We start from the raw sequence: 17,479 nt of genomic DNA on the forward strand, positions 1-17,479 counted from the left end.
AAACAGACTTATGTTCATATTACTCTCATGATAAATTATACTATAAATTCTTGATGGGAAAAGTACATTTCAGAACTTTCAATATAATTAATCAGATGTAAAATCCTCTAATGCAAAAGATAGTTAATGTTTTTAAACAATCTACTGGAGGGTTGATGAACCTGCTTAATCATATGCTGTGGAGTTGCTTCATTTTTAGCTGTTGAATTGTATTAAAGGTGTTAACTATTATAATTTTGACAAGTTACAGGAATAGCAATTCTGCCTGGTTTCAGAATGTAGAAAGAGATGTCAATACCATATCTGCTAATACGTAATTAACGACACTTGAGTACTGTTTATTTAAAAAAAAAAAGTCATTGTGATAAGAGTCTGAAACAGCTTACGGTATTAGGTAGCTGTAATAATAAGAAGAAAATATTCTAAATCCTGAAGTTGTGGAAAGCTGCCTATCATGAAAACACCAAGTGCTTTGCCTAGATAAACTTAACGCAATAATCTTGCAATCGGTTTACACAGACACTTCTCTAGTATGTATTGGCATAATATTTGAGGACGTATACTTGGGTGTTAATGGTTGCAGATTTGCCAATAGCATTCATAATGTTGCATTTATGCCTTCTGTGACTCATTTCAGCTTTTTTTAGAAAGAGGAAATAGATACACAGTACATAGCATAGTGTTAATTTGTGAAGTCATGTTATATGTATCTGTTGTCTAGTGACAAATTTCTTTTAGAAAGCGAAACCGTATCTCAGACTATGTGCTGATATTTCCTCTGAGGAAGAAATGACTGATATTGCAAAGACAAGTTAATACTTTTTTGGGGAGGGGAGGGGGCACGACTCTGTGTGTGTGTGTGTGTTTGTGTGAATGTCATGGCAGGATTTATGCTAGGAAAGAACCGGAGTACTAAATAGTAGATCACTGCTTGTTACCCATTGTAGAAGGAAATCAATTGCATGTTGTTCTTTGATGTACTGTTTTAAAACAAGAAGTAAAATTTGGAATACAGAAACTTCATTAATGCGGTGCTAGGACTGCATGAATAACTCAAGATGAGAAAATTCAAATGGGAAGGATTATTGCCCAGCCTTAATTATGTTAATGTGTATTTATGGAGACGGAAATGTAATTTTTTAAAGCTTAAAATTACACTTCTGAGGCTCATATCCAACCACATTGCCAAGATATGGGTTGTAAATAATTAATTTCTTACAGGGATATGCCTACAGTCATTTTAAAAATCAGTTTGGGAAACTATTGTGTTAACACTTACTATTTCAAGGTTAATTGTGTCTTTGTGTTTTCAGAGAAGGCTGGGGTTTCTCTTACCTGTAAGATCAGGTAGGACCATTAACAAAGCTCCTTCTACATGCAAGCACATACACAGTACCATGCAACAGTGAAGCTACTAAATGCATGTTGGTTATGACTTTTCAAGCAAAATCTATTTCTATGCAGACTAAATGTATTTAGAGAGTGTTCAAATTTTTTTATGAACTGTTAAAACCGGCTGTCCTTTTGCCCCAAGTTTAATTAACTCCACACTGTACTTTCAATTCCTTTAAAGTATAGAACATAAATATCTCCGTACTGAAGGCTTCCATAAACCTTTCCAAAAAACTTGTTTGCAGACATCCATTTAAAAATTGATGCAGCAATTGGTGAATATTCAAGCTGGTCAGGTAACTTCTGATAATTCAGTGATTCAGTGTGATGTTATTTTGGTGGTAGGAGGACTGGAATTTGCAGTGTGTTTCATCCAGTTATATGGAAAAGTGAACATATATTGTCCAATGGCTTTACTTTTATAGTACTTGAAAAGCATGTTTAATTCATTTATGAAGGGATGTTTAGTCTCATGTCACGAATGAAAAATTCATTAGCTCTGCACCAGTTAATTTTAGATGAAAATACTGACACAGTTGTAACTGAAATAAGGTGTGCTTTAAAGAATATGTATTATGGTGGTTGTACTTTAGGACAAAGGCATACAGTGAGCAGAGAAGTAATTTTGACTTGTAATTGTGCATGCAAGTAAGAAATTTTTCTTCCAGTGGAAATATGAATAGATGGGAAGGTTTTGAGCATATAATTTACATCAAAGATATAATAGAAAGTTGAACACACTTCCTTTATACAACTCTCCTATTTTTAGTATAACTAAAGAATGTGTGCTTAACCCTTTATGCAGCTTTCTGCTGTTATATAAGACGCTTAGCTACTGAGTTATATGGGACAAAAATGGGGCCATTTGTGAAAATTAGCTATGCTATTTCTCTGTATGGTGAGCAAGCAGGATGGTGTTTCTATATGAGGAAAGGATTGTATTGCTAGTAATGCTCTCCTAGCCCTTTGTTAGAGTGGTCCTGGCCTCTTCCCCCCTGCCCCGAGCGCAGCACATGCAAGTTGAAAACAAATGCATGCATCTGTTGAAAACAAAGAATATAGCGAAGCACAAATAGAACTTACACTGAGAATGAGGCCTGCAGCATATAGGTAAAAGAATTGGAGGATAGACTAGGAAGAGAGCAAAAACAAAATAGGAAAAGAAAATGCAATTCCAAGTATGGAAATAACTGAATTCTTAAGAAACAGTCATCACTGGGATTTGATTGATCTTGTGGCCTACTTAATAGCAATTTATATTAAAGGTATGTGGCAAAAATTTTCTTTGCTCTAAATATTGATATCTATCTGAAGAATCAGTGCATTTGAAGAACTGGTACATTTAATTAGTGTATATACTGTTAAGGAAAAGTTTTCTTTTTCATTATTGTTAGAAATGAAAGTGACATTTCTTTCACCAAATAAGTGTTTAGTAGGTTCTTGTAGCTAATAAAACTTTCATGATTACTTTTGACAAATGATGTGTGTGGTGGGGGCAGCGAATGTATACAGTTTTTTTTTTTTCTTCCCTTTTCTGTCAGTGCTTCAGCAATTATTCTGATGGAACTTTCTTACTTTGGGAGTGGGAGGTGATTGAGCCAGTACCACATCCCAACACTATCCTGACCCCAGGAAATAATTTGATTGTTTTACTCAGCTTGCTGAAAAAAGGCAATTGCCCTCATTAAATCTGGGATGTCCAGATGAGCCTTGCTCAGGAGAGGGGATCTGGGGACTTAGCAAGAATGTAAGAACAACTCTGTTTAGTTTAATGATACAGGTACAGTTTTGGAGTTTAAATGCTGTGATCATCAAGTCTTAATTGAAATACTAGGCTGCAGATAAAAGGACTGCAAGCAGCAAACTGATGGGGAAATGCAGATTTTGATTCTGTGTTTTGTTTGGGTAGCCTAGAAACTTTCCCTAATCCTGCAAGGACCTGTGTACAGACCTATAGAGATAATCCTTTGATTTTTTTTCCTTGTCAAAGGTACGACTGGATATCGACCTTGTTACTGAAATTAGATCTCTGCAACATTGTAATGAAACTTCTCTGATACACAGATACTTGATTTTCAGCTTGGGTATAAAAGGGCTGGACACAGCTGAACTTCAGACAGACATCTAGAACAAGCTAAACTTGAAACAAGTTTGTAGCTTTACCCAGTGTAAGTTGGCAGTAAAGCTGGACTCCAGGAAATGAGACAGTGTCGATATAAAAAAAAAAAAAAGTTGGGTGGAATCTTGCATAGTCATAAAACACTGACCTAATAGCACTTAAAATTCCTTCAGGTCTGACATGTTACTTTAAACGTTTGACTAGGTAATGGTAGACAGGCCTTGCTTCTTTCCTTAGCATATAATGCTGATGGCAAGCTGCTCCAACTTTTGTTCGAAGCTGCTTGAAGCAGATTTCTATTTAAAAAAAAAAGAATGATGAGACTGAATTTGTTCAGTACTGTCCCCTTGATTCCACCGAGGGTTTTGTTGTCTGTCTTCCAAGAATGTACTGCTCTAAAAGTCAGAGGCTGTGAAAATGTTAATCTGAACGTGAAGTGGTGCATGCTTATTTTAACAGGTTTCTGTTAACATCGGAAGACAAGCATGTATTAGGTAGAAATTAGCTGCCTGTTGTGAAGAGTAGTTAATTATTTTTCCTTTATCTAATCCCTCCCAAAACTAAAGTGTTTTTTTACTATCTCCTCAGTAACTGATGCAGCTCATAATTTACAGCTTTTATCGCGATAGCATTAGTAGGCAAGGAAGTGAATACATATCCCTTCTACTCTGCCTGTTACTAGAAAAGGTTTGGGGGAAAACTGGGAAAGGGTGAGGAAAGAACATGGCTTCTTGAGCAATAGTGATATTAACCATTCTAGCTATACCTATCTGAAAATGTGAATTGGAGCTTTAAATATATGCAATGTAATAAAAGTTAACGTGGAACTCGCTTCAGCGCTTCCCTGTAGTGGCTATAGCTTTCTATGCTGGTGAGACCTTAGTTCTAGAATTAGATTTGACTTGCTATAGCATTGTCATTAGGACTAAGGTCTGTGTGCTTGTTTAATGATAGTCAGTGCAGTTTTGGATTAGCCCATGTTAGCATAGCTCGCAGTTGGACCAGACCCCCTAAACTGTGGTTCTTGGCTGTCTTTTCCACTGGGGTGTAGGCTCCTAAGCAATTTCTTGAAAATTTCTTCCATCTTACTCAGCTATTGAAAAGTGTATTCCAACTGAGTCTTGGGTAGAAAAATTGATCTTTTAGCCTAGCTCTTAAAAAGCTATGAAAGTTGGAAAGAGATTACTCACTGAAACTTAGGAGGAGATCATCTATTTCAAGCTGAAGTGCCAACTAGGTAATGTTCCTTAAACTTGCTGCCACACCATGCTGGGGAGGCAAGTGGTATGAGAAAGTTCAAAAAGGAATTAGACATGTTTACAGACAACCGTCTATAAACAGGGAATAGGAAAGGATGTACTCTCTGACATCTGTAATGGCGTTGGGTGGTGTAAGAGATTTTGACTAAAGATTGTAGCCAGGATGTTTTGCTCTCACCAGATAGCTTTGCCTCTTGCTGCTTGCAGAGAATGTGGGCCTTGATGGGCCACTGGTGCGATCCATGGAAAGACTGAAACTTCAGAGTAAGTCGTCCCTATCACTGGAACTTGACTTTTAAAATTTCCTCTGTTTTTCCCAGACCGCATATTCCTTCTGTAAGCTTGTGATGTGGTCAAGCTGTGTCATTTGAATTTGTGTATTGTGAATCTCCTTTGTTTTTACATGCAATATTTTATCTAATTTAACTGCATGCCCTTGCGAGTTAAATGCAAAAGCTACCGTCCAGGAAGGACAACAGTCAGCCAAACACGAATTTGGATATTGTGCCAGTAATATTTCTGTCCTTGACAGGATTTCGGTGCTGATGACTAATAATCTATCTCTGACTGTGAATTATGCCATGGCTTTCAGAGTTAGGAAGTAGTACTGCATATAAAGCAAAGCTTAGAGTCCATTATGTATGATTTTTGGATAATTAAAATATTTGATACTAAAACTTAATTCCCAAAACTGCATGTGGCCTATTAAAAGTACCTAGCAGATATAATTCTACCATAATCTAACAATTTTCTAGGGAAAAGATGTGCTCTATTTAAAGATCTAAATATTGGGGTACAAAGTATTACATTATTTAAAACATTGCATTCTGCTTACTAAATCATTTTAATCCTTGATATGGGGCCTCACAGTGTTTGAGTTTTTCTAAGGGATGAAATCACCTTTCAGCCTGTTCAAATTTGAATTCATGCTAAGATGCTCCAGTGTAGTTCTTCCTTTCCCCTAGGTTGGCTGAATACTAGTTTTAATCATTAAGTAGGCTTTTAAAAAAAAGAAGGGGGGGGGCAGGACTCCTGGAAAGAATGAAAAAGAAATACTGCATATTTGAAAATGAGTATAAGTCATGTACAAAACCCAACTGCTATGTACTGTTAATATTTGAGCTAATATTTAGTGTTTTGCATGCATTGTAAAATATAATTCACGGCTGTGAACAGGGCAGAAAACTAAATCCAGTGGAAACTAATAAAATTCTTACTGTAATTTTCAGAAGTTTTGTTTTTCACCAGTTCATTTTAAATGTAGAATGAGTCTTTGGGCTAATTTAGTCACAAACAACTAGAGTATAATTTGCTTTCTGCGTTTTGTCATTCAGTAGGTGGCAGAGAGACGTAGTTTAGACCTGCAGGAGAGTAATTTTTCCTTTGCTATATAACCATAAGTATGATGTTTAGAGTAGTACAAAATACCTGCCATAGATTTACGTAACTTTTTTTGCTGCCATCAGTCAGATTTTTCTTCCCCACCGCTCCTTGCTGGGGGAGGGGAGAGCACCTTCAAGGAGTATAAAACTAAAATATAGTAACTCTCTAATTATGCAGATTTGGCTGTTCTCTTACAGGGTCAATTATTTAGATGATACATTGATGAGTAAGGTAGTAGTAGTTACACCTTAAGTAACATTGAATTTGCTTAATGTTCATTCCAGGCTAAAGATGACTGGTCACTGACTGGCGCATGCATTAAAGCGAGTAAATGCAGTGTACCTTGTTGTTAGGAACTGTATACAAATGTCTCGTATAGTGGACTGCAAGGTCAAAAGTAATATTGAGAAATACAGTGTTTTGTCATCTGGTATATTTCTGGGAGTCCTCTGTTCCCCGTTATCCCCCCTCCCTTCCCCCCCCCCCCCCCCGCGTATGTTTTATGAATAATATAGTACATTAAAACAAGGATTTATTGAAATGCCAGATCCTGTTTTATTTATGCTGTACTGAAAAACAGCAGGAAATAAGAGTTCTTGATGTATATTCACCAAGTATATAGACCCGGATACCTTAAGGAATTGTTCAGTTGTTTACTGTTAATGTGTAGCCATAGATTCATCACATAGCTTGTAAGAATTACATCTGTGATAAATGTTTGAGGTGTGCAGGTGCCTCAAAACTCTCTCCAGGAGATAATTTTTAAAAATAATATAGTAAAACCTCTGGAAATTCTTTTTTGTACTTCTGCAGAGCAGTCACCTCTCTAAAGATGGTTAATCTTCTCCCTGACAGGGTGGTGCTCTTTTAAAATTCAAGTCAAAAACTAACTTATATTACTCAGAGTGAAATCCCACTAAAGTTCACTTTCAGGCTTTAACTTAACCTGCAGACTTACATTATGGGAAACTGCAAAACATCATGGCTTTGCTAGAAGTGGGTTCTGGTAAGTTCAGACCGGCAGGCTTGAATTTTCAGTCTGCTTAGCAGATAATTTCTTAGCTGTATCTTTCTCAGCTTTGGTAGTATGAAGTGTTCAAAAAAGCTTCTTAAATTTCACTCGTTCTTTAGTTCAGTACCATTTTAATTCTTAAAAATGTTACCTCTGCTTTTTAAATGAACTGCTCTACTGTTAGGAAAAATCCCTTATATATGGTCTTGGTGAAGTTTCAGGAGACTCTCCTTGCTACCAAGGAATAGGAAGTAGAGTGGCTGCTCATCTGCTACATACACCCACTCTACCTTCCCCTCAGCCTGCCAAGTGGCCTGTCCTCTGAGACTTCGCTTTGACAGATTCTTTCAAAGACTTTTTTTCAATCTTAACACTGTCCTTTGCTCTGCTTCATAGGAGCTTTTGTAAGTTAGTATAAACTGATGTGGTTTTGTCTGTGATGCTTCAAATACTGTGTTCTCTTCCTCCTAATGTGTTAGGAGAGGCAAGGAAGAAACGGTAAATCTTGTTGGCAGTGAAAAATCGGCTTTTGAGACTACTTAGTACTACTGGCTCCATGGCTTGCATACTTCCATACTTGATAGAGGATTATGAAGATTGCGTCAATGTTGCTCATTTTTCTGAAGTTTTGCTATTCAACTAATTTCTTAATTTCATTTTTCAGATAAAAATATTTAATGAAATCAGTTTATATTGGCTGATTGTCTGATTCTTATATGCTGTTCTCCCAAACTACTACAACATTTTTAAAACATAGGAACTTCATATAAGCGTACTTCTCCCTTTGGTGTGCTGTTAGACCAATTGTAATAGGTCTTACATGGAAGCTGTTTTCATTTAAAAGTAGGCATAAAATTACATGTGATCTTTAGCTGTATTAATACTTTTCCCCTAGAAATATAATTTTACCAGATACCTTATGAATACTTATATAGAGATTTTTTTTTTTCCTGACAGTCTCCATTTTGATGGAAGTGTGTATTGATAACTTGTATACTTGTTCTGAAAGTACTTTGCAGGATGAAAACCTGTTGATCAGTTTGTGCTTTTGACTTCATAAAGTGCTATTAAAGCATGGGCAGTAGGAAGTGGCAGAAGGTTGAAATATAGCTAACCTATTTCCTATTTATAGCAAATTTGACTCTTTTCCTAAAGATTTTTGTAATTATTTTGGAACTTATTTTAAAAACACAAAACAAAAACCTGTTCAGCCAGTAACAATCCTGATGGTTTCTGCAGTCTGACTTTTATGTAGTCTGTCAAATCACATCCTGAGTAAAGGTTTGCTTAAAGAAAGGATTAAGTACAAAGGTGGGTGTCTGAATTGTGTCGATGTTCACTTGTGAATTTTCTTTGGTTTTCTTGAGGTAAACTTGTGTCAGAATTTAGGTAGAGGCGGCATGCTGGAGTTATACAGCATGTGATTTTGGCCTCACGGAGGTGCTGTTTATCTCCAGAAATAAAGTAGACCATACTTCAGCCTAAATCTTCTGCTTTTGCACCTGTCATAAACTTCAATAAAAGTTGTATTTGAGGATGTATGGAGCTCCAGGAGAGCCCTCAATCTTACCGTGCTTCAAAGAAGTGCATGTTTGGAAGCAAAGATTTGGGGGAGGGGGGAGACAGATGCTTTTTTCCAACTGACCTTTCAACTGTTTGGCTAGCTAGTTTTGGGGGGGGGGGGTGGTTTTTGGGTTTGGGGTTTTTTTCTTACAAGTGGCTAAGGTCACCATGTACAGAAGCTGCTTGTTTATTTGCCTGTGATTTCCAAGTTGTCAAAAACATGATATTTACTTCTGAATGTGGTGATGACTTCAGCTCCCTTTCGTTTTGACCAAGTGCCCTTTTTCTATTTTCACTTTTAGCATGGGCTTTGTTTTTTACGCATCTTAATGTTCTCAGCTTCTTTCCCCAAAACTTTCATGCAACTTCAGAAGTAATAAGTGACAAAATTCTCAGATCAGAATACCTTGATGAGTGACGGTATTTGGAAACGTGGATTTTCTTTAAATCTATCAAGGGGGGAGAAAAAGAGTCCACCCACCCCCACCCCTGAAATTTGTCAGTCTCTGCTATTTCAGTTGCAGCCACATAGCTGAGCGGTGCAGAGCTCAGGGATCTGTGTCATAGCAATGTGTGTCCTTTCCCTAGACCAGGAAGCTGGTGCTTAGTGAGAACAAAAAAGACCATGTGCCTTGTCATTGCGTAGAGCAGCTGAGAAGAGGCCATACAGGATACAGTATCGATTGCTCAGGCACCTGTCTGCAAGAAATTGGCAGCTCTCAGGGTGGTAAAGCTTGCCATTTCTCAGCTCTCTAGCTCATATTTATTAAGTAAATTTTTTGGTGCTCAGTGGTATTGCTATAGTGAAATAACCCATAGCTCAAGTTAAGTATTCTGGGTAGTCCAAACTTACCATTGTCACTGCGATAGCTGTACAAGTGTCGGGGTACTAGGCTGGCAGTTTAATCACTCTTCCGGACTTACAGTGGAAATTGAGCTTCCTGCCAAAACTTCCTGTTAATTGTTTTGTGGTGTTTGGGGTTTTTTGTTTTGATTACCATTGATAATTTCATTTTAACTTTGTCTAGTCCATATAATTGAATGTCACAGAAAGTGCAGATGTAAACATGCTTATAGCACTAATAGATTTGTGGTCTGTATTTTGTTTTAGAAATAACTTGTGTACATTGCGCTTCATTTTTTGCTCTGTTGTCATTGTTTAGCCTTCAGGCTTTAATACCTACAAAAACATGATAAAAAATAGTTATTCATGATAATGAACCAGCACTGCTTTGCTAAAGCTTAAAGAGTTTATTTTGCTTTTGCAATAAGAGACAGGTGTTCTTTGGTGTTACAGCTAATAAAATGCATCGGAATTGTTTCTAATATGTAGTGGAGTGGAGGCTTGCTTATCTCTATCCTCTCCCCTCCCACCCCGTCTTATTCTATCTCTTTTCTTTTTCACTTTGGGTCTTATTGCGTACTTAATTTACTATTAACTGTGGAAGTTTGAGATTACTGATTAGGAGTTTTGGAATAGCTTTAAGTAGTGCGTTTTGTCTTATTTAAGGTCTCTGAACAGTTATGTACTGGTGATGAGAGAAGAAAGCAGAATTGCAACTATCAAATAAATGACCTAATTATTAAAACTAGCACTTAATGTTGTGCAATTCTCCTACCTACATATATATTAAGTTTAGGGGGGAAAAAACTAGACTTTTGTGATGACAGCTCTTGAGAGAGATGACGTACAAACTTTATTCCTCCTCTTTCCTTATCAGGAAGTATCGATGAAGACGTTGTGGTGATTGAAGCATCCTCCACTCCCCAGGTCACTGCCAATGAAGAAATAAATGTTACCTCAACAGACAGTGAAGTGGAGATTGTAACAGTTGGTGAAAGCTACAGGTGAGGCTTGCATGTGTTTGTATTAATGCAGTCTTGCTTGTCTTCAAGTTTGTCATGAGGGTCTGTATCATTAGAAGCCCATAAGGTAACGTTATAGGAATTCTAACCAACATGCATAGTAGGCATTTCTGATTTTAAAAACAAAACAAAAAAACCCATAGCCTTGCTAAGCCTTGCAAATTCCACTAATCTGGAATTGCTGAGGTGGTTGCAGTTAGCATGACTGAGATGGCAGAATTTGGGGGGGAGCAAACCTGCACAGTAAGATGCCAGAGAGAACAAATTTTAGGTTGGATTGTCTGTCTCGGGATGAGCAGAGCGTTTCTCAGCAAAGCATCCTACTTTTTTGAAACTTCTCCTGCTGTCACCATATGTACTTTCCCATTCTTCCATGCCTCTATGTAGGTTTTGCTAAGTATTGGTTTGATTTCGCAGAGTCCGTTAGAGTGGAGTTTCTTGAAGCAGAAAACTTGAACGTTCCATGTATGTGGAACTGTTAGAGATGCCTGCCTATTAAGTAAGCTTGTTTGTGGATATGAGGACATAGTTGTAAAAAATGAAAAACTAAATCCGTTTTAATAAAATAAGTGTAAAAGAACAATAGGCAATAGTTTATAAAAACATGCCATCTGTTTGTCCTCAGATAGCTAGTGCTTTCATTAATGCAATTTCATATTTAAGAAACCAGACAGGTCATCTTGCAAAAAGTTACTTTTATTGGAGTAAATGGCATTCTAGAACCTGTGTTGTTTTCATGAACATTTCTAAGTAACTCCTCTCTACTTTTTTTGAACTCTTGTGCATGAAAGATGTCAAACAAAAATACGCAGCCTAAGTCTATAGCCGAGTGAAAATGGGAGGATGTGAGAGAAATCGGCATTGTAAAATGCATTTTTTTTGAACAACGTTTGTTTTATTTCGTCCTGTTGAAGGAAGGGTAAAGGATCAATTTTTTTTCTTTAAGAAATCCAAAACTGCAGAATCAACAGGTGCTTTGTCTTGAGAGGGTTAAAATATGTTCCAGAAACAGTTCATTTATCTACATGAACGTGTGTTTGTTCAGAACAGTCATTAAAACTTCAGAAACAACACGTGTGCTTGGAAAAACTTGAGCAATGTAAGTTATCGCTTTAGGCTCTTATAGCTGGCCAATAAAGTTTTAGAGTGTAAAAAATGAGGCTAGATGAAACTGGTTGTGCTTATTGAACACTAATTCAAGACCTAATTAAATATAGAGAGCACGCTGTTAAAAATTCAGCTTTCTTTCTTCCTAGCCTTGGTGAGAAATGGTTATGTAGTAACCATAAACAGCTTGAAAGCCATTACTTAATTCTTTCTCCCCTTTCCCCCTGTGACGTTGCAGTCAGAACAGCAGCAAAAATCCCTCTTGTTTTTTATTGATGTCAGTGGTGTCTTTGCTGGTGACTTCAGTGAGAATGAGATTGAACCAATGGTATTTTCTGGTGAATTTAAGTTTGCACTTATTCAGTTTGTCAGACCTTCTAACATGTAGATTTCTCAAAGGAATTCAATTTTTTAATGTCATAATGGAATGGTGAAATAGCAAGTTTTATTCTTTAACTCTTTATTCTACAACCCTCAACTGTTAAGAGGAGACTTTACTTTGTCAATATTTAGATGAAAATGTTATGAGAAGACTACAAAAGTAATCGAGCTTTATTTTGTGTTGGAAAGCATCATATTTTTAGGTAGTAAAAATATAGTGTTTAAAAAAAAAAAAAAATCCCAGGGAGCTTGCTGTAACGAGGAAGAGTCTTAAACAAAAATCTTTAACCCAAAATATCAGGAAATCTCTCTTCTATGCTAATCTTTTATACGATGAACTTGCAGTTTTTCCTATGCAGATTTTATTGTGGTTCAAGCATATCAGTCTTGCCAAACCGCAATCTGAGGAACAAAAAGCAGCTCTTGGAATTAAATGGCAACTCAATATTAAAATTATAAATTTAAATGTTCTAAATCAACTGAACATTATGAAAGTTATTTACCAAACTCAGAATACTGTTCAGGGCAAAATAAATACTTCTCAAATAGTATAGTAACCCATCTCATTTATATAGAAATTTTTTTAAAGACAAACTTTTTTTTGAGGAAGAACTTTAAAAAAAAAAAAAAATCAAATCAGATTTCCAAAAATGAAGATACATCTTTCAACACTTTACTGCTAGGTTTTTTTTTTTTTTTTTTTCCTGTGGGGGGAAAAAAGGGCTAAGCTTTTCAGTGCTTGTTAAGTATTGCTTACTACAGAACTGAGACTTATCCTGTTCTTTTCAAAATTTAATTAGTCGAGTAACAATATGTATGCCTGTAACACATGAAGTTACAGAATATAAATGAATAGTAGTGAAAAAGATTGTAGATTTGAAGAAGTTTGCATAAAGTCAGGAGGCTGTCACTTTGAGGTTTGTCTTAATATAGAGAATTCTTCAAGGAAGTTGCAACTTTACTCCTCACAGTTTTGAAAAAAATCTTAAAATTCTGAACTGTTAATCTTGACATCAGTAAATAAAAGATGAATATAAGAGTATGCTCTTTACTTAAGCTATGATAAGAATCTTGTACAATTGAGATTTTTTTAAAGCATGTTACAGCTGATTTCTGCTTCTTCCTAAATAGAAAATAATCCTTTTTATTTTTCTAAACATACTGTTAAACAAGTGACTGTGTATAGATCGTTAGTCTAATTTAAGGAACATCTTTATGTAGGTAGTCAACTTACAGCTTCTTTTGTTAAAAGAAATTGATGCACTTGAAGCTCTCTTGCATGAGTAAAGCTTTTTGTATGAATGCAGTTGTTAACCATCAGCTGAGCTCCAGGTATTGAGCTCACTCACTGGGCATTTTAGTACTAGAGATCACAAAGGAGGGAATAGAACTCATGAACTGCTTAATCTGTCTTTTTCCACATCCTCTTTTTGATTGTACCAAGTACTCTGAGGGAGAGAAGGTTACTGAAAAAAGCAGAACAAGCCAGTGTTCTCCACACAGCACTCTTGTGTGCATAAGAAATTCAAAATGCTTGCATTTAGACTTGGAAAAGTCAGAGAGACAAGGAAATAACATTCATCTTGAAAATGCTGAGGCAAATCCTGTTGTGATCTAGAACAGGAGCACCTTAGTGGATGTGAGATGAACTTTCAATGTTAACAACTTGTTGCGGGCGGGGGAAAAAAAGGGAAATAGATGAAGAAGACAAAAATGGAAAATTCTCAGAAGGGAAATTCTCTCAAAGAGAAAGTGGGTGCCTAAGTAAAAAACAGTAGTAATGCTGGAGAGGGAGAAGATCAAGCTTAGGATGCTGGAGAGGGAGAAGATCAAGCTTAGGAGCACTAGACTTGTGCAAGAGAGAGGATTTCTTTTTGCAGTTTCTTCAGGCAGCCTTTTTGAGTAACTCTTCAGGTCCCATCATAAAGGGTCAAGCTTGTTGTGACAGTAAACGGTACCATTTTGTGCTTGCTAAGCCTTCTGGTTTCTTAAGTATAATATTGTATGGGCTTTGTTTTTTTTCCTTTTCTCCTACCTTATAGCATTTGTTCCTTGTTATTTTCCTCCACTCTGTTAGTGAAATCTTGCTCTGATTAATGTTATTTTAGAAAAAATAAGATCAGATAAAGCTGTCTGTGGCCTCTGGGAAGCACGATAATGGGACGCTATAGCTCAACAATGAATAAGTAGTGCTTGAGCTTAACTCTTAAGTTGTATACCTTGTTAGTAATATCAGTGTAAAATTGCCCAGTAGATAGCTGCTCTTTTTACTTTCTCAGAAGTGAGGAGGAGACTTCATGAAAATCGCTTCCTTATTTAGATTCGCTCCTGAAGAAGTTATTCTGAAATTTCCTAAATGCAGTAAAAATGATTTGTCTCTAGAAAACCACTTTTGGTGGGAATCCTTAAGCCACAGTTCCTTTTTTGGGTCTCCAGCCCTTAACTGTGGGAGAGCTTAAGATCTTCCTTGTTAACTTAAACCACAGTTTAAGTTAACCACAGACTTCATGCTTCCATGCCAGCCTCCATCTTCATTGCTGCCAGATTAGGCAGCAAGAATCCTGAAAGCATCTGCACATAGGCAAAGTAAACAAATCTAGGTAACTGTACTGGCAATTGTAAATCCCTCCCTTTTGGGGAGGGGGGTGCGTTATTTGGAATTCTTGCCATACCCCCCCGCCCCACACCAATTCATTTGGCAGATAGCTAACTATGATGTACCATTTTTATGGTCTGTTGTCTACATGCAAAATTACGTAAAATATTAAAACCAGTGCCTGTTTCATAGAAGACATCAGAGAGGAAAGACAAGAATTGACACTTCAGGACTTCTAATCTGCAGATGATGTAGTGCATAAATGCATAAATATTTTATGATAGTTTTGTCCTACTTTCCCCTTCTCTTATTTCTTTCCACCACCACCCCAAGACACAAACGCTTACAGTTGTGGATTCAGGGTCTTCTACCACTGTTCTTCAGAAGATGTTTTTATTGAGTTTCTGTGGAAACCAGTATTTGTTAATTTGAATGAACAAATGTGTCTCCATCCTATTTGTCAATACTCACCTTTTTTTTTTTTTTTTATTGCTGAATACTTTGTCTTGATGGATTTATTTCTCTGAATTGCTACAATATTATTCACGGATTAATCATTCTCTAGCACCCACTTAGGAAGAAGGTCTGTTTCAGTAAAGACAAGATTCTTTTTGCCCTTCCTAGTGACTGTAGCTACAACATGTTCTCTTGGATGAAAGATGAAATCCAGAAGCCCTCTGGGGAAAAACTTTAGTTGTATTCTTCTTCAACATCCTTGATGGTGACTTCCTTTCTGCAGAATCAGTTAGTGTTGCTTTTTGATGGAGGCTCTAGGACTCATCCTTCATCTAGACTTTCTGCCTATCTTCCTGTTTCTTGAAGAAAACACATGCTATGTTTTTTGAATCAGAGGTCTGAATGTAAATGATATTTCTAGGTTGTCTTGAGGATAGCGGTGGTTGCCCAGAAGAATAAATGCAACTGCACCTATGGATTTCACGGAGCAATAGCTCTAATCTGTGAAGATGATGTTTGCTGGTTCTTTTCTTTTGTCAGAGCTGGTTAATTACTTGTCTGATTCTGATTGATTAGCTTTGTGGGAACAAAAAGCAAATGCTTTTCTGCTTGTTTTCTGAGTGGCTGCTGGTGAGATGGAGTTGGTAGCCTGTTGAATCCACGCTCAGTCACATGCATATAGAAACTTGTTTTCCTTACATTGCACACAGTCTCAGGTTTGAGAAAACTGCTTGCAAAAGTCCATGTGTTGGTCTCTTCTTCCATGTCCTTCATTTTCCACACTGCCCTGTAGTCCATCAAGAAGTTAGTATGCAATGATGATGACTCCCTTCTCCTTCGAGGACTTCATCAAGGTAGGGCTACTCTCAAAGTAGAGAGGAAGTAAACCATTGTGATAAAAAGTAACTGCAGTCTCAAGCAGCAGTGTAGCAGTCGGAATCATACCTAGGAGGATGAGATAGCATCTGCCAGACTGCTAGTGACACCCTTCTGTTCTGACTAAGAAAAAAGTTATTACAGTCTGATTTTGATTCTTCTTAGCATTAAACAAAGTAAACATTTTAGCCATACGTACTTTACAGATGTGAAGTAATACAGTCTTTTTAAAATTATATGGACTCATCAGTGGCAGAATATACACACCAGTGTATAGCTGACACATTCATTAGTCATTCTTAAGTAAAATATTTTCAGAATAATGTCCTGTTTAATCATAACAAGGAAATAAAGGCCGGGATGTGCAACTTAGGACTACTGAATTGAGACAGCCTTTTGTTTTCAAGGAAATAACGGGACATCTTAAACTTCAGAATAAGAAATTTCAGTAATTGAAGTTCATAATAGCAGCTGATTTTATGAAAATATTCTAATCATAGTTCCAGTTTCATTTTACTATGCCTTTTTAATGATGGATAAAGCACTATGGAAATATACTCTGATCTTCTCTCCTAGTGGGCTATACAGATGGGGTAAAGGGAGTACGGGCAGAATACAAATACAGGCTATGAGCTCCACGGTGATTTTTATAGTGAATTCACTATTTTTAGTGAAATTATTCCCCTTTCTTCACTCTTTCCTCTCCTGAATTTTTAAAGTCTGAATACATTTTTTTTTTTCCGAATTGGAAAATCAAGCCTTTTGGTTTATGTAAGTACTGGACAGTCAAAGGTTTTTTTGGCTAAGGGGGACCTGGCAAATATAATACTGTAAAATATTTTTCCCTTAGTTAAAGACAGTATCCTCTTAGCCTGGATTCCAAAGTATCATTGACTTGCGCGTTTAGCTTTGGACGACTAAATTGACTAGAATGGATGCTATGTGTAATGCTACAGAAATACAACCATCTGTTTCCTTCAGTATGATACAAGCTTATGTTTTCCTTTCTTATGTTACATTTCAGTTAAGTTTCAGTACTCTGTAAGCATTATACAAAGCTATATTTATTTTTAAGAGGGGGGAAATAATATTCAAGAGAAGTCCAGAGATTGTTTTTGACTTTTACAGTTAGGTACAGAAATAATCCTCTGAAAGTATTTTGTCACAAGTAAATATGCAAAAGAACTTAATATTTACAAATCTTTGAGTTTCACATTCCAGTCATCATTGATGGATCTTCTGTTTCACAGTCTGGGGAATAAGTAGTGCAGGATTCAGAGATTCTCGTATCCTGTTAGCATGTTAAAACATAACATTAGATAAAATCACTGTCTGACTGCAGCTCTGGATTTTCGTGTTGCATTTTGTACCACTCTACCTGTATTTGTTCTTAGGCACGTGGCAGAAGTGTCAGCCTAAAGACCTCTAAGCTCTCTCCTTTGGATGTTTGCTATTATGTTACCTGTTAA

General features: G+C 36.6%; 1 protein-coding gene across 12 annotated transcripts in view; it reads left to right on the forward strand.

Annotated features, from left to right (window-relative positions):
* RNF111 (ring finger protein 111) overlaps positions 1-17,479 on the forward strand; it is a 65,081-nt gene that overhangs the window by 21,007 nt on the left and 26,595 nt on the right. For all 12 annotated transcript variants that reach the window (XM_068959104.1, XM_068959102.1, XM_068959105.1 and 9 more), the window contains exon 3: positions 10,450-10,576. In XM_068959104.1, the coding sequence (XP_068815205.1) occupies positions 10,450-10,576 (127 nt within the window). The remainder of the gene's footprint in view (positions 1-10,449; positions 10,577-17,479) is intronic.

Source organism: Struthio camelus, chromosome 12 (genome assembly GCF_040807025.1).
Source record: "Struthio camelus isolate bStrCam1 chromosome 12, bStrCam1.hap1, whole genome shotgun sequence".
Classification (NCBI taxonomy): Eukaryota; Metazoa; Chordata; class Aves; order Struthioniformes; family Struthionidae; genus Struthio; species Struthio camelus.